The sequence below is a fragment of the Heptranchias perlo genome, chromosome 13 (assembly GCF_035084215.1).
Source record: "Heptranchias perlo isolate sHepPer1 chromosome 13, sHepPer1.hap1, whole genome shotgun sequence".
NCBI lineage: Eukaryota > Metazoa > Chordata > Chondrichthyes > Hexanchiformes > Hexanchidae > Heptranchias > Heptranchias perlo.
This window is the reverse complement of record NC_090337.1, coordinates 13,299,421-13,317,399: the sequence shown is the minus strand read 5'-3', so window position 1 is coordinate 13,317,399 and position 17,979 is coordinate 13,299,421. Positions and strand designations below refer to the sequence as shown.

Here is a 17,979-nt window from a genome sequence, read left to right as displayed (position 1 = left end):
CTCTGGGTGAAAAAGTTCTTTCTCAAATCCCCTCTAAACCTCCCGCCTTTTACCTTGAATCTATGTCCCCTTGTAATAGAACCCTCAACGAAGGGAAAAAGCTCCTTAGTGTCCATCCTATCTGTGCCCCTCATAATTTTGTACACCTCAATCATGTCCCCCCTCAGCCTCCTCTGCTCCAAGGAAAACAAACCCAATCTTCCCAGTCTCTCTTCATAGCTGAAGCGCTCCAGCCCTGGTAACATCCTGGTGAATCTCCTCTGCACCCTCTCCAAAGCGATCACATGCTTCCTGTAGTGTGGCGACCAGAACTGCACACAGTATTCCAGCTGTGGCCTAACCAGTGTTTTATACAGCTCCATCATAACCTCCTTGCTCTTATATTCTATGCCTCGGCTAATAAAGGCAAGTATCCCATATGCCTTCTTTACCACCTTATCTACCTGTTCCGCCGCCTTCAGGGATCTGTGAACTTGCACACCAAGATCCCTCTGACCCTCTGTCTTGCCTAGGGTCCTCCCATTCATTGTGTATTCCCTTGCCTTGTTAGTCCCTCCAAAGTGCATCACCTCGCACTTTTCCGGGTTAAATTCCATTTGCCACTGTTCCGCCCATCTGACCAACCCATCTATATCGTCCTGCAGACTGAGGCTATCCTCCTCGCTATTTACCACCCTACCAATCTTTGTATCATCAGCGAACTTACTGATCATACCTTTTACATTCATATCCAAGTCATTAATGTAGACAAAATCCTGGCACTCCCCACCTAACAGCACTGTGGGAGAACCGTCACCACACGGACTGCAATGGTTCAAGAAGGCGGCTCACCACCACCTTCTCAAGGGCAATTACGGATGGGCAATAAATGCCGGCCTCGCCAGCGACACACACATCCCATGAACAAATTTAAAAAAAATCTCCTTATATGGCTTGGTGTCAAATTTTGTTTGATAACCACTCTTGTGAAGCGCCTTGGGATGTTTTACTACATTAAACGCACTGTAGAAATGCAAGTTGTTCTTGTTGTAAAATGAATTGTAAAGCAACTCAGAATTTGTTTTTTCGGATAGATCGATCTCCCCTTTCCATACCCGTTTATTTGCCACCAATCTTTTAAAAGCTACAACACAGTTGCTAACATTGCCATTATCAAGTGCTGTGTTACATTGTAATATTCACAAAGGCCGAACTATGAAAGGAAATGCTGATTAAAATATTCATAAAGTAAATTCAAGAGCGAATGGCTCTTTGCCAAAGGCCAAAATCTCTTCTTCCAATAGGGAAAAGACTCGACTTTTACTGAAAAATAAAAAGTGTGCATAAGGAAACGTGATAATATGGCAATGGATGAGCTTCAGTCAAGGTGACGGATGCAAGCCAGAAAAATAAACATTGTCTATCAGCAGCTCGAGCTCACACATCATCATCGCCTTCCGATTCTCTTCAGTGCCTGTGTGGGAGGGCGTTGAAGTCAAGACTCAGTCCACAGTCTCCTACTCCAAATCGTTCTCTTCCAGGACCTCAGAACTCCTTATATCTCTTTCCATTCACCAATCTATGGGCTTTTCAAACCAAAGCTGCCATCAGCTAAGCACAACTTCGCAATATACCTCAACCTCTCTCCTGGTCTTCTCAACCAACCTATAGATTTTGGGCTTTCAACCTCAGTCTCTTAGTGCAAAATGATTAGAATGCCCTTTGATGACTTTGTAGCCGGGGCCACTCTTCACAAGAATCCTTTGGCTTCTATTTTGGAAATCAAAAATCCATTCTAGACCGTAAGATTTAAAGAGTAATCAGAAATGTGCTGGTTGAAAAGATCTAAAATCAAAGATCTTGAGCACTTTCCGCTCAAATTATCTTTTGTTGTTTTCTTGTTATGTAGCCACGTGTGGCAGCCATTTTGCTGTTGTGTTTCCCTGACTTACAACAGTTATTATACTTTGAAGCAATTCATTCTATGTGACGCACTTTGAGACATTTCTGTGAGACATGGTAAGGTGCTATATCAAGGCCACTCTCTCTCTTTCTTCCTAAAGCTTAATTTCATATTATGCATAATTCTGTATAGACTGAGAAGTATATAAAACAAGGACATTCAATGAGATTAACTGGTTAGGTAAACAATACAATACAAATAATATCTTCATCCTTAATCGTATTCGCAGAACGACCTAGTATCCAATTGCACACCCATCAGCCCGTGGATCAGATCCAGCCCATAATACTTCTTGGTTGTCATGAGCAATAAGGGCATGCTGCGACTCCCACCATGTGCCCTTGGTGATAATCTGGCCACGTCCGAACAGAGCCCTGTCATGTCCACTAACTGGCCACTGGACATTGTGACCTCTTGCTATCAAGTCCTGTGTAGTAGGCTGGGAGATCCCCTCTTCCAACGAGAGCCTCCAGGTACCATCTGCATAGAAAGAGTCATTAGCTGCCCACTTGTTCTTTAGGACATGGCTTGTATGCAACTACACATTTGCTCAAATCATTATGAATCATTAACATTCACCACTTATTATAAAATAGCAGTATGAAAGTCACCGTTTAAAGGGACACTGGCAGTATTCTGAGGATGCTCAAGAAAATTGGCAGAACTTAACCATGACTAGCCTACAAGACTAATGGGGGGACGATCCCTGTTCTCTGGGCTGGACACGTTGAAAGGTATCTGATGATCATTACACGATTGCATATACTCCGCTGCCTGAGACGGAAGTTCGCAGAGCTCCAGAGAGGAGCCTGTAAGTGAAGATTACTGAGGTAACTCCGCTGGAAATACAATCAGTGATAACTGCTTCCCCATAGAGCATTACTGTACGATTTGGTCTAAAAAAAAATGACAAATATAAAGAATTTTTTGACAATGATATGTCATGGTTTTTGGCTTCTTTCTTTCTGTCACAGTACGCAAGGGGCTAAAAGGTCACAGAACATGGCCCACCTCGTTCTGATACGTGGAGCCACAGAAGACAGACGTTAGGACCCAGACACTTCGCTTTCACAGAATTAGGGGGGCACCTGTGACATGGTGTGACTTCTGCCTGTTGCAAAGTCGCACACCCTGATCCCAGGGCTGTTCGTCCGCCATTGAAGTTGTTAAGATACATTTGGTGGGCTCCCTGGCCTCGGCCGGAGAATCTGCCTGGAGTGAGGAGTGAGGTTTTGCTGTGCAGTGGAGTGTTTACCAGCAGCCCCCATGCTGGCGGGAAAATACAAAAGTGTTTTGTGTATATATGTATATATAAATAATTTTCAAATCTGCCACCCTGGGCCGTGCGATCAATTTTTAGAAGTTATATCACCTCCTCCATAGATGCTCTGGACGACCGGGATGAACAGGCACCCTTGGCGTCCAGCACTGTCGTGACACAAATGATAAAAAATACATTATAAAAAGATATAGAGGCACTGGAGAACATGCAAAAAATATTTACCATGATGATACCAGAACTTAGAGGTTATACCTATCAGGAAAGGTTGAACAGGCAGGGGCTCTTTTCTCTAGAAAAGAGAAGACTGAGGGGTGAGCTGATAGATGTCTTTAAGATAATGAAAGGGTTTGATAGGGTAGACATAGAGAAGATGTTTCCATTTGCAGGGGAAACCAGAACTAGGGGCCATAAATACAAGATAGGGGCACTAATAAATCCAATAGGGAATTCAGGAGAAACTTCTTTACACAGAGAGTGGTTACAATGTGGAACTCGCTACCACAAGGAGTAGATGAGGCGACTAGTATAGGTGTATTTAAGGGGAAGCTAGATAAACACATGAGGGAGAAAGGAATAGAAGGATATGTTAAGAGGGTTAGATGAAGAAGGGTGGGAGGAGGTTGAGTAGAATGGGCCTATACTCTCTGGAATTTAGAAGAATGAGAGGTGATCTCATTGAAACATATAAGATTCTGAGGGGGCTTGACAGGGTAGATGCTGAGAGGTTATTTCCTCTGGAGAGTCTAGAACTAGAGGGCATAGTCGCAGGATAAGGAGTCAGCCATTTAAGACTGAGATGAGGATTTTTTTCACTCAGAGTTGTGAATCTTTGGAATTCTCTACCTCAGAGGGCTGTGGATGCTGAGTCGTTGAGTATATTCAAGGCTGCGATAGATAGATTTTTGGACTCTAGGGGAATCAAGGGATATGGGAATCAGGCAGGAAAGTGGAGTTGAGGTTGAAGATCAGCCTGATTGAATGGCGGAGCAGGCTCGAGGGGCCATATGGCCTACTTCTGCTCCTATTTCTTATGTCTTAGGAGGCTCGTGTGGAGCATAAACACCGGCATGGACCTGTTGGGCCGAATGGCTTGGTTCTGTGCTGTACATTCAATGAAATCAAATGCAAGTTATGTCATTTGCTTATTATTTCACTATGCCCACCATTAATAGAAAGACTTGAACACAAAACCTAGGCTGACACATCAGTGCAGTACTGAGGAAGTGCTGCAATGTCGGAGGTGCCGTCTTTTGGATGAGACGTTAAACTGAGGCTCTGTCTGCCCTCCAACGTGGTCATAAAAAATCCCAGGGCACTATTTTGAAGAAAAGCAGGGGAGTCCTGGCCAATATTTATCCCTCAACCAGTATCACTAGAACAGATTATCTGGTCATTATCACGTTGCTGTTTGTGGGACCTTGCTTTGTGCAAATTGGCTGCCGCATTTCATACAACAGTGACTACACTTCAAAAGTATTTCATTGGTTGTAAAGCGTTTTGGGATGTCCTGAGGAAAGATGCTATATAAATGCAGGTTCGTTCTTTCTTTTTCTATAAATGGGTCGGCATATTGATCCTCAACTCGTCTTTCCTGGCAGGAAATCAGAGAGGGGTAAAAAAGGGGAAGGAGGCAGTGGACCATCCTCACCCACCCAAATTACACCAAAAAAATTGCCAGAGGGAGGGTTGAAGATCCCACCCCCTGTCTACCTCCAGTATTTGAGGGGGGGGGGGTGCGCCAAGCCATTCAATTCAAATACAAGCATGCTGAGGGCTTTGTTTGTATGCATGCATGTTTGGCAGCTCTTTTTGCATTTGAGAGACACATATTTAAATTCCCTTTGTCCCGATCACATTTCAAAAAGTATTTCTCAACCTGTCTTTCTCCAATTGAGTCTGTCTGATGCCATTGATAGGTCGGAGAGACTCTGTGGACAACAAACCACCATGTATTCAGGAACATTGCAGTTTAGCATAGCAGACACAACTGTTTATTATTTACTATCTTGCAAGAAAGGACAGTTAAGCTTGGATGTCTACTGTGTGTCATTGCTACCATTCATTTGTCTATTTACTGTTCAATAAATGTGTACGGCAGCTCATAGCCTTAGCCACGGTCTAGCGGAGTGCTTATTCTACAGGGGCTGTAACCAGGGAGCCGACATACAGTAACAAGGATTTTCTGTTTAATCCCTGGGCTTGCTGCAAATGATTTAGATATATAGGCAGGTGAAGGCATAGACTCCAGGCCAGAGGGAGTGAGAACTTATCTACGTGTAGATAAGATATTCACTGTGGAGGATACAAATAACATGCCAGAAATAACTGTGAATCAAAAGGTGAAAGGGAGGGAGGAACTTAAAACTTTTACAATCACCAGGGAAAGGGTTCTGAAAAAATTAGAACTAAAAGCTGACAAGTCCCCAGGTCCTGACGGACTTCATCCTAGAGTCTTAGAAGAAGTGGCTACAGAGATAGTAGATTCATTGGTATTAATTTAACGGCAATTGATGCTAGCTCAATTGCTAATTTTAAATCTGAGATAGATAGCTTTTTGCCAACCAAAGGTATTAAGGGATATGGGCCAAAGGCAGGTATATGGAGTTAGATCACAGATCAGCCATGGTCTTATCAAATGGCGGAGCGGGCTCAAGGGGCTGAATGGCCTACTCCTGTTCCTATGTTCCTAATTTTCCAAAATTCCCTAGATTCTGGAAGGGCCCCATCAGATTGGAAAATAGCAAATGTAACTCCTCTATTCAAGAAAGGAGAGAGACAGAAAGCAGGAAACTGCAGGCCAGTTAGCTTAGCATCTATCATAGGGAAAATGCTAGAATCTATTATTAAGGAGGTTATAGCAGGGCACTTAAAAAATCTCAATGCAATCAGGCAGAGTCAACACAGCTTTGTGAAAGAGAAATCATGTTTGACCAATTTATTAGAGTTCTTTGAGGAAGTAACAAGCAACGTGGATAAAGGGGATCCTGTGGATGTGGCGTACTTGGATTTCCAGAAGGCATTTGACAAGGTGCCACATCAAAGGCTACTACACAAAATAACAGCTCATGGTGTAGGGGGTAACATATTCGCATGGATAAAGGATTGAGCTATCAGGAAACAGAGAGTAGGCATAAATGGGTCATTTTCAGGTTGGCGAGATGTAACGAGTGGAGTGCCACAGGGATCAGTGCTTGGGCCTCAACTATTTACAATCTATATCAATGACTTGGATGAAGGGACCGAATGTATAGTTGCTAAATTTGCTGATGACACAAAGGTAGGTAGGAAAGTAAGTTGTGAAGAGGACATAAGGAGTCTGCAAAGGGATATAGATAGGTTAAGTGAGTGGGCAAAAATTTGGCAGATGGAGTATAATGAGGGAAAATATGAACATGTCCACTTTGGCAGGAGGGATAGAAAAGCAGTATATTTAAATGGAGAGAGATTGCAGAACTCAGATACAGAGGGATCTGGGTGTCCTAGTACATGAATCACAAAAAGATAGTATGCAGGTACAGCAAGTGATTAGGAAGGCAAATGGAATGTTGTCATTTATTACAAGGGGAATGGAATATAAAAGTTGAGATGTTTTGCTACAATTGTACAGGGCATTGGTGAGACCACATCTAGAATACTGTGTGCAGTTTTGGTCTCCCTATTTAAGAAAGGACATAATTGCTTTGGAGGCGGTTCAGAGAAGGTTCACTCAACTGATTCCTGGGATGAGGGGGTTATCTTATGAGGAAAGTTTGGACGAGTTGGGCCTGTATACACTGGAGTTTAGAAGAATGAGAGGTGATCTTATTGACACATATAAGATCCTGAGGGGACTTGAAGGGGTAGATGCTGAGAGGATGTTTCCCCTTGTAGGAGAGACTAGAACTAGGGGCCACAGTTTAAAAATAAAGGGTCTCCCATTTAAGACTGAGATGAGGAGAATTTTTTTCCCTCAGAGGGTCGTGAGTCTGTGGAACTCCCTTCCCCAGAGAGAGGTGGAGGCGGGGTCATTGAATATTTTTAAGGCTGAGTTAGATAAGATTCCTGATGAACAAGGGAGTCAAAGGTTATATAGGTAGAGTAGGGTTGAGGTCACAATCAGACCAACCATGATCTTATCAAATAGCAGAGCAGATTCGAGGGGCCGAATGGCCTACTACTGCACTTAATTCGTATGTTCGTATGTTGTTTGTACGTGCCTGGTTTAAGATGCTGGACTGAGTAAGAGCCCTAAAATGTAACAACTGCCTCACCTCTCCATGACGCTCTTTATGCACTCATTTTATGCAATGTGAATGTCATCAGTTATCACAAGTCTGACGTAATTTGAGGGCGGCCACAACCTTCAGTCAGCAGGCATAATAAATTGGATAAATCTGGACTGTTACCCTTGAGGTTTAATCAGTTCATTTGCCAGTTTCAACACAGAGCCGTTGTACTCAGACCCTAGATCCATTATGTACTTATCAGTGAATACTATGACCTAAAATAATACATTTATATATTTAAGCAAAGTATTTTCTATAAGGCCGCAGCCAGCACTTCACAATTAGAAAGTAGTCGGCCTTGAATGCACCAGAAATAAGGCCTTCAAGGGTCAGCCTTGGCTCAGTGGGTACCACTCTTACCTCTGAGTCAGAAGGTTGTGGGTTCAAGTCCCACTCCAGAGACTTGAGCACAAAATCTAGGCTGACACTTCAGTGCAGTACTGAGGGAGTGCTACACTGTCAGAGGTGCCGTCTTTCAGATGAGATGTTAAACAGAGGCCCTTTCAGGTGGACATAAAAGATCCCATGGCACTGTTTGAAGAAGAGCAGGGGAGTTTTCCCCGGTGTCCTGGCCAATATTTATCCCTCAACGTAAATCAGATTATCTGCTCATTATCTCATTGTTGTGTGTGGGACCTTGCTGTGCACAAATTGGCTGCCGCGTTTCCCTACTTTACAACAGTGACTACACTTCAAAAGTACTTCACTGACTGTAAACATGTGCGCGCACACACAAACACACCTGCTTTGCTATCCACCTTTCTCTCAGGTTACCACTTTCCTTTCTAAGACTGAAAAGAGCTGATCTTTCTCTCCCAAACCTGTCCCAGAGCAATTAATGCGGAGTGCACTAGAAATGCACTCACCAGGAACCAGCGCTCAGCATCCAAACCTGCTCTACAGCCTAATTAAAATAAAGGAGGTGCCAGGTGGGCACACTATTGGCCGCGGACAGGAGGATGTCCAGGTGCTTCCAGGGCCTTAAAAGGCACTAAAGTCCCATGGGAGAGTCCCACCAATTTCACATTGATGTCAATGGAACTGATTAACGGACGGGAAGCATAACGGGCGGCAGATGCAATACTGCCTGATTTGCATCCCCACCTAAGTGGAATTTCACCCACCAGGAGCCCCTCCAGTTTCCTTGGAAGGAGTGGTAAGAGGGCGGCACTGTTGTAATGTAGGAAATGCGGCAGCCAATTTGCGCACAGCAAGGTCCCACAAACAGCAATGTGATAATGACCAGATCATCTGTTTATAGTGATGCTGGTTGAAGGATAAATATTGGCCAGGACACCAGGGAGAACTCCCTGCTCTTCTTCAAAATAGTGCTGTGAGATCTTTTACATCCACCATAGAGGGCAGACAGGGCCTCGGTTTAACATCTCATCAGAGAGACAGCACTTCCGACTCCCTCAGCAGGAGTGTCAGCTCGGATTATGTGCTCAAGTCTCTGGGGTGGGACTTGAACCCACAACCGTCTAACTCAGAGGCGAGAGGTCTACCACTGAGCCATGGGATATAGTTATTGGAGAGGCCAAGATGAGTGACCTCAGCGGCTGGCAAGTAATTTTATGTTTCCCAAGTCTACCTCCAAATAAGCCACATCAGAAAAGGTGAGAGAGGGTTGGCACAGTGCTGAACATTGCCTCCGTCACTAAGTGTAAAACTCTAACTACATTCTGAAACTAGTGTTATTGTAGCAAACCCATTTTTATTCAAAAAGCCAAAAATTAAGACTTTTCTTGACAATCCCAGTCTGTCCCTTAAGGCAGATGGGGGCAGGAGGGGAAATTGATCAACTGAAGTCAATGGAAAAGAAAATCAGGCAGGGGGTAAAACAGGCCACCCGGCATCTGAAATATTTTATGTGCTATTGCTCAAATGCTTTTTGACCTCAAAATTCCTCCCCCTCGTAAACTCTAATCTCCTTTACCTGTGTGTACCTCAGATAGCACTGCACCATGCGTCAGAGGATAGCTAGCAGTCTGTTACAACACAGCACCTAGAGAGTGAATTAATGCGTTGATATCACTTACTTGCATCGATTAAAATATATATTACGCAGTGATTTCCACCTCCCCCCACCCACCCATATCCCACCCCAGTCTCTCGTTTAAACTCTTTTTCTTCCCAAAGCAGATCCATTTGGTTGGTATGGGCGAGGTTTCTCTGCTTTTCCAAGAGGTATTGGTGGATTTTTAAAAGGGGGAATTTTCCCCAAGTTCATGCTGCCTGGGAGCTTGGCTCGCTTGCTGCACATAGCACGAAGGCACCGTTCACAAGGTGTCAGCCGTGGCTCAGTGGATATCACTCTCACCTCTGAGTCAGAAGGTTGTGGTTCAAGTCCTACTTCAGGGACTTAAGCATAATCTAAGCTGACACTCCCAGCGCTGCACTGAGGGAGTGCTGCACTGTCAGAGGTGCTGTCTTTTGGATGAGATGTCCAAATCTGCCCTCTCAGGTGGATGTAAAAGATCCCATGAAACTATTTCGAGAAGGGAAGTTCCTGGGCAATATTTTTCCCTCAACCAATATCACTAAAAAAAAAGATTATCCGGACATTTATTTCATTACTGTTTGTGGGACCTTGCTGTGTGCAAATTGGCTGCTGTGTTTCCTACATTACAACAGTGACTACACTTCAAAAATACCACAGGGCAGCCATCCAGTAACACAATCAAATTTATTCCTGAATTATCGGCAGATTTTGGGACTTATACCTAGAGCTAGTGGGGCCTTGGGTGAATTGTGGAAAGACCTCTTTATATTGGGCCCTTAAATTCCCAATGCATGCTCAATTTTAAATGCTCAGTCAATAATCATGTTACACAGTAAAATGAAGAGATACCTGACTTCTTGTATTCCAAACAAAAGCGAGGGGCATCTAGTGCTTCTTGTGGATTCATCCCAAACTCCAGCATGTTAAGCAATACCTTGCAGATAAAGAAAGGTGCTTGGTTAAAATGGGTCAAATTGATCCTCAAGACTCCTCCCAGTCCTAATATCCCAAATTGAGACTAGGCATGAGTTGGATTATCAGTGCAGCACTCTGTCTAGATGCTGGAGGACTTCTGTTCCCTTTTTATGCATGTTTGCCGCTCATAGTTCGAGAGCAATAAAGTTTTGAAGCACAATGTTGCCATTAATTCATTTGGTCCATTAAAATGAATCCAAAACTTACAGAGGGCTATGTTCTTTGATTGGTGGCTGTGCCTTCAGCTGCCTAAGATCTGGAATTCTCTCCATAAACCTCTCCACCTCTCTATCTCTCTCTCCTCCTTTAAGACGCTCCTTAAAACCTGCTCTTTGACCAAGCTTTTGGTCACCTGTCCTGATATCACCTTATGTGGCTCGGTGTCAAATTATGTCTGATAACGCTCTTGTGGAGCGCCTTGGGACGTTTTACTACGTTAAAGACACTATATAAATGCAAGTTGTTGTTGTTGAAAGGGAGTGAAGACTAGAAATAGTGGTTAAATGACAACTAGCTTAGGTTTTAAAAGTCTATAGATTGTAAGAGGAAGGGAAGACTGAGATAAGCACAATAATAATTCCCGTGCAGTGAACCAGTCTGATTCAGGTAATTTGGTTAATAAAGGGGAGGGAGTGAAAGGGGACAAGTTGTAAAAACATACAGGTGATGTCCCAATCTTTGGAACTGTTCTATTCAGAACAAGACTGGTGGCAACCCAGAGTTTACAACCCAACACACTCACATATTTTCTGTTACCATGGGTATATTACAAAACACACACTACCCATGGTGTTCCTGGTACATCAGTAAAATATTGCTCCCAAGCTACTGAAGGTGTGCAATCAACACACTCTGTCACTTAGATAAAATCATAGAATCTTGCAGCACAGAAGGAGGCCATTTGGCCCATTGTGGCTGTGCCGGGAGTCCACGGTTATATTCAATATTTGTATTATATACGGCAGTGACATCAACTACAATGAATTGGCTTAGTCAAATTTTTCAAATATATCATTTCCATATTTCTCTAAATAAAGAACCAATGTGAAGGCCCATAATGCAGCATGTTGAAAAAAAGATGATGTAAATCAAAGAGTGGGATTATGTAATGTTATGCTTGAACTTTAAAACCTTGAAGATTGTTAAGACTGAGGCAGGAAAGGAGTCTCACAGTGTTGAGGTCCTGGGAACGAATGAATCGGAGTGCGAGATGGGGCAATGAGTCTGGATTTCGATGCAGTAGTGTTTACAGTCACTAATAAAACATCAAAGAGGAAGATTGCCTGAGTCTGTTGTGTGGTAAACTCAGAAACTTGTTTGTGAAGAACAGGTTTAAGATTTCTTTTACCCATAGCACATGGAGAAAATCTTTCTCCCATCCCACAAAAAAGCTATTGAGGCGGGGGTGGGGGGTCAATTGAAAACGTCAAAACTGAGGTTGATAGATTTTTGTTAGGCAAGGATATTAAGGGTCATGGAATCAAGGCGGGTAAATAGAGTTAAGATACAGATCAGCCATGATCTAATTAAATGGCGGAACAGGCTCGAGGGGCTGAATGGCCTACTCCTGTTTCTATGGTTTTTACTCCATGGAATACAAACTGATATTTCACAGCTCACTTCAGGTGTCTAATGTGGAGATGCCGGTGATGGACTGGGGTTGACAATTGTAAACAATTTTACAACACCAAGTTATAGTCCAGCAATTTTATTTTAAATTCACAAGCTTTCGGAGGCTTCCCCCTTCGTCAGGTGAACGATGTCACATCGTTCACCTGACGAAGGGGGAAGCCTCCGAAAGCTTGTGAATTTAAAATAAAATTGCTGGACTATAACTTGGTGTTGTAAAATTGTTTTCAGGTGTCTAAAGTATGGCAACACAACCAAGTTAATGCTTTCTCAATCTTTACGCCCTTAGAGTGCCGGGAGAACACAGGGTCAATGGTACAAACAAGCAAGGCCTATGGGGAGTAGAAAACCGGGATCGAAATTGCGGACATTATGGATGGAAAATCATGGGAAGCACGGCTGTGATTTCCCAATATGTGCCTCCTAGCTGGTGAGGCTTCCTACCAGGAGCACATTTACAAAAATAGGCCCTTATGAGTGGAGTCATTGGGGTAATTTTGACTTTGTGCAATAGTGTAAAATGGGCGATAGAAAAATGGCAGCCCGTTATACATCTCTCCCGATTTTAATTTCCCCGGCACAGGCATGGTGGGCTGAATGGCCTCCTCCTGTCATGTATGATTCTATGTAAAAACGGGCTGCCGATTCGCTATCACCCGTTTTACATCATCACACAAATTCAAAATTACCCCCAGTGTCTCATATGATGCACTAAATAGATTAGCCCAGAGACAGGAATTCCTCAAGTCTGTCTGTGTCCCCCAACCTCGCGATTTATCCCAAACCATTCTCCATTTTTAGTTCTTGCCTCCCCTCCCCTAACACACAATCCATATGTGAAAATATTCCGGTGAAAAATTGCGAAGTACAACTTGGATATTCCCAGAAGGATAATCATCTTTACTGTGTCCATACAGCAATATCTATGCCAGTCATGTAGTGAGGTTGGAACTAGCCTCCTTGTTTAGTGTTTGACACAAGGCTGTAAATCTAAATAGGATGTGTGAACAATTTTCTACCCAGCTCTTTCCCAATGAAATTGTATTGGATGCAAGGTGACAATTACGTAAAATGGAAATCCAATAAATATCTTCATCAAATAAATATGTATCCTACCCCAATGTTAGAAGGGTCTATTATTTCCTCTGTGACACAGCTATTCCAGATATGTTCTGCATTCGGTCAAGACATCACCAGAATGATACCGGGGCTAAAAGGATTAAATTATGAGGACAGGTTGCACAGACTAGGCTTGTATTCTCTTGAGTACAGAAGATTAAGAAGTGATCTAATTGAGGTGTTTAAGATGATTAAAGGATTTAATCGGATAGATAGAGAGAAACTATTTCCTCTGGTGGGGGAGTCCAGAACAAGGGGCCATAACCTTAAAATTAGAGCTAGGCCGTTCAGGGGTGATGTCAGGAAGCACTTCTTCACACAAAGGGGAGTGGAAATCTGGAACTCTATGTCCCTAAAAGCTGTTGAAGCTGGGGATCAAATGAAAATTTCAAAACTGAGATTGATAGATTTTTGTTGGGTAAGGGTATTAAGGAATATGGAGCCAGGGTGGGTAAATGGAGTTGAGATACAGATCAGCCATGATCTAATTGAATGGCGGGACAGGCTTGAGGGGCTGAATGGTCTAGTCCTGTTTCTATGTTCTTAAGTATCAGTTCATTGGAAGCGGGGTCCTCCATCCCTATAGTCCATTCCAAACGCTTCAGTTCTGGTCTTCAGTCCAGCTCCACTCCCCCTCCCTTTGTCCTAGTGGTACAACCTTCAATCACATTGGTCCAGCTTTCTAGAACTCTCTTCCTTGTACCTCTTCATCTCTCTTTCCACCTTTAGAAATCTTACGAAAGCCCCTCCAGCACACTTTCTGCCTCATCTCCTAATCCATCTCTCTTCCTAGTTTGGCTTTCATTCCCCAACAATCATTGGTGAAGCACCTTCAGATATTTTCTACATTGACGGCACTGTACAAGTTGTTGTTGTTGATGTTGTTGTTGTTGTTGAGCTTGCCTGTGGAAGCTGACTGTTGCATTGAGCATGAGCATTGAGAAGAAGCCTGAATCGCAATAATTCCACCTTTATTTTTATATCTGCTTTCACTGGGAGAAAACCATGCATTTTGAAGTTAATGACATGAAACTAAATTCCTGAACAAAACAAAAGATTTTACCAGTTCTGACGAAAGGTCTTCGACCTGAAACGTTAACTCTGTTTCTTTCTCCACAGATGCTGCCTGACTCGCTGAGCTTCTCCAGCATTTTCTGTTTTTATTAAAGATTTTACCAGGTTTTAACCTCAAAACTGTTGTGCTGGTTTAGCTGTGTTCTATATTTCTGTTAATTTACAATTTTGAAGTGCCATTCAACCTGGCTGATAAGGTAGTTTGATGTCCGTGTCAGGAGAAATCATTGTTGCCCGCACCCTGGACACCACTGCAACAGGGTTCTTAATCCACAATAATCTCACTGGCACCTCCTTCTGTGAGTAATGGCAATTGCAGTTCTAAAAGCACAATGAAGCTACAAACCCCTGATTTACAACAGAGGGCGCTCCAAACCAGTTGATTTGGAATGATTGTGGACAATCTTTCCGCAGTCTATACTCACAACCCTGGTAGGGGTTGCCAACCCTCCAGGATTGTCCTGGAGTCTCCAGGAATTAAAGAGTAATCTCCAGGACACTTTTATTTTCATTTTCTTTGAACACTTTTGTCTATTAGTTATAAAAATATTGGAGATGGGGAAAAGGTTGTTTGACTGACAGTCAAGAATCATCCAATTGAGTAACTAAGAGTCTATTCGCTTTGCACTTGGCGTGGGAAGGCAGAGCACCACAAGGATGGACATGTCGGGTAACCAATGGCGGGAGCATAGGGGCGGGGCAATTGAAGGCGGTTGGTAATGTAATGAAACCTCCAGGATTACATCCAACCAGAGTTGGCAACGCTAAATCCAGGTTAGTGACTGATCTATCATCAGTGGAAGTTCTCTCTGGGTACAGAGAGTGGGAGCTGCACCAGATCTGCCATATATGTGACTGGACAATCAGCTCCAGCCAACACAACTCAGCCGCTGTTGTTTAAACTGTGGTCTCACCAAAGCAACTCTTTCAATTTCTATTACACTGTTTGTTATGCTGCCCAACTTTGGTTTGATTTCTGTACTATCTGGGAATCCTGACCTCTCCATCACTATGCCCAGGTCTCTCTCCTGCTTCCAAAGCTCCAATACATCCCCATTGAGTGTATATTCCATGTTAACGTTCCCTTTTTCAAAGCTAGTCACATAGAAGCTTATCTACATTCGCTGCATATGCCACTTTTCTACCCATAAATTTGGTATCGCCAGGCCATTCTGAATTTGTGTCCACTGGTTCGCATCATTTGCCACTGCTCCTGTTCTGGCGTTTACACATCTATGAACTGACTCCAGTCTCTATGTCGTTTATGAAAATGGTAAACCATATTGGTTACAATACCGTTCTCTATTGCACTCCATTAATAACCAAATATCCAAATCAACAACAACAACTTGCATTTATATTGCAAAGAATGTACAGCACAGAAACAGGCCATGCGGCCCAATAGGTCCGGTGCTTACGTTCCACGTGATCACCTTTAACGTAGTAAGATGTCCCAAGGCACTTCACAGGAGCGCAATCAGATAAAAAATTGACACCAAGCCAGAGATGGAGACATTAGGACAAGAGACAGGTTTTAAGCAGCATCTTAAAAGAAGAGAGAGAGGTGGAGAGGAAAAGAGGTTTGGGGAGGGAATTCCAGAGCTGAGGGCCTAGACAGCTGAAGGCACGGCCACCAATGGTGGGGCGAAGAAAGTGGGGGATGTACAAGAGATCTGAATCTTATGCAATAATCTTTTATGTGGGACAGCATCAAATACCTTTTTGAAACCCAGATATATAACACCCACTCCAGATACAGAACTAACAGTTACAAAAAGTCATCAAAAAGGCTAATGGAATGTTGGCCTTTATCTCAAAGGGGTTAGGATTCAACAAAGAGGAAGTGATGCTTCAGTTGTACAGAACCTTGGTCAGACCCCATCTGGAGATACTACATTCAGTTTTGGGCACCGCACCTCAGGAAAGATATATTGGCCTTGGAGGGGGTGCAGACAGATTCACCAGAATGATACCAGGGCTTAAAGGGTTAAATTATGAGGACAGGTTACATAAACATGACTTGTGTTCCCTTGAGTTTAGAAGGTTGAGGGGTGATCTAATCGAGGTGTTTAAAATGATAAAGGGATTTGATAGGGGAGATACTCTGTTGGGAGAATTCCGAACAACTTTAATCTTAAAATTAGAATTAGGTCATTTAGGGGTGAAATCGGGGAGCACGTATTCACAAGAGTAGTGGAAATCTGTAACTTGCTGCCCCCAAAAGGCTGTGGATGCTGGGTCAATTCAAATTGAAGATTGAGGTCGATAGATTTCTATTGGGTAAGGGTATCAAGGGATATGGAACAAAAGTGGGTAAATGGAGTTGAGGTTCAGATCGGCCATGATCTAATTGTATCTTGGAACAGGCTTGAGAGGCTGAATGGCCTACTCCTGTTCCTCCTATGTAGGTATCCACATAAGGATTTTATATCAAACTAGTTTGGTGCAGCCTAGTTTGAAGTTGCAGTCAATCTGGTGAGGGTGCGGTCATGGAGCATGAATGACTTAGTCTAGTCTAAAAGTACATCGTTCAATGAGGATTCTGTTTTTTGAAACATTGTGATTGAACAATCTCTCCTTGGCCTCTCTGCAACCTTTGACATGGTCAATCACACCATCCACCTCCAACACCAGGGCATATAGAGCAACGGCAGGTAAATGGAGTTAAGGTACAGATGAGCCATGATCTAACTGAATGGTGAAACAGGCTCGAGTGGCTGAATGACCTGCTCCTGTTCCTGTGTTCCTAACCCAGATACAGAACACCCAATCCAGATACAGAACATCACCCATCCACAAGGTCAGCAACTTCATCAAAAAGATCGAATAAATTTATCAAAAATGACCTCCCGTTCCTAAGTACATCCCAATCAATATTAGGGTAATTAAAACCCCCCATGATTACTGCTCTGCACCTAGCATTCATCTGTTTTATTCCTTCCCAGAGTATTTGACTTGTCTCTTCTTAATTATCTATTGACCAGTTATGTATTCCTAACATTAACCTTTCCCCTTAGTTCTGATTAAAAAAGGCTCAATCGCACATCCACTCAATTTTACAACTGCACTTTTAGGAACATAGGAACAGGAGTAGGCCATTCAGCCCCTCAAGCCTGTACCACCATTCAATGAGATCATGGCTGATCTGTATCTTAAATCCATCCACCCACCTTGGCTCCATATCCTTTAATACCCTTGGCTAGCAAAAATCTATCGATCTCAGATTTAAAATTATTAATTGAGCTAGCATCTACTGCTTTTTGTGGGAGAGAATTCCACACCTCTACCACCCTTTGCGTGAAGAAGTGTTTCATAACTTCTCTCCTGAATGACGTAATCTTAGAAAAAGATTGGTCCACTAAATTCTCATTCTCCCTGATACTTATTCTGTTCCAACTCCATTTAACCTCTTCAATTCCTCACATTTCAAGTTCTAATGTACTCTGTTTGTGCTAAATTGGTGGCATTGTGGACAGTGAAGAAGGTTATCTGGGATTGCAACGGGATCTTGATCAATTGGGCCAGTGGGCCGATGAATGGCAGATGGAGTTTAATTTAGATAAATGTGAGGTGATGCATTTTGGTAGATCGAATCGGGCCAGGACCTACTCCGTTAATGGTAGGGCGTTGGGGAGAGTTATAGAACAAAGAGATCTAGGAGTACAGGTTCATAGCTCCTTGAAAGTGGAGT

The 17,979-nt window shown here is 43.1% G+C and overlaps 1 protein-coding gene across 2 annotated transcripts in view; it reads right to left on the bottom strand.

Moving 5' to 3' along the window:
• Positions 1-1,072: 1,072 nt before the first annotated feature.
• The window catches only part of LOC137331296 (glutathione hydrolase-like YwrD proenzyme), a 58,882-nt gene continuing 41,975 nt past the window's right edge, over positions 1,073-17,979 (bottom strand). The window contains exons 11-13 of one of the 2 annotated variants that reach the window (XR_010965420.1): positions 10,341-10,425; positions 9,426-9,494; positions 2,356-2,422 (exon numbers count right to left, since the gene is read on the bottom strand). Coding sequence is in view for 1 of the 2 variants with exons in the window: in XM_067995005.1 (XP_067851106.1) it covers positions 2,178-2,422; positions 10,341-10,425 (330 nt within the window). In the remaining variant the exon portion in view is untranslated. Of the gene's footprint in view, positions 2,423-9,425; positions 9,495-10,340; positions 10,426-17,979 lie in introns of both variants that reach the window. The other variant, XM_067995005.1, reaches the window with a different exon arrangement.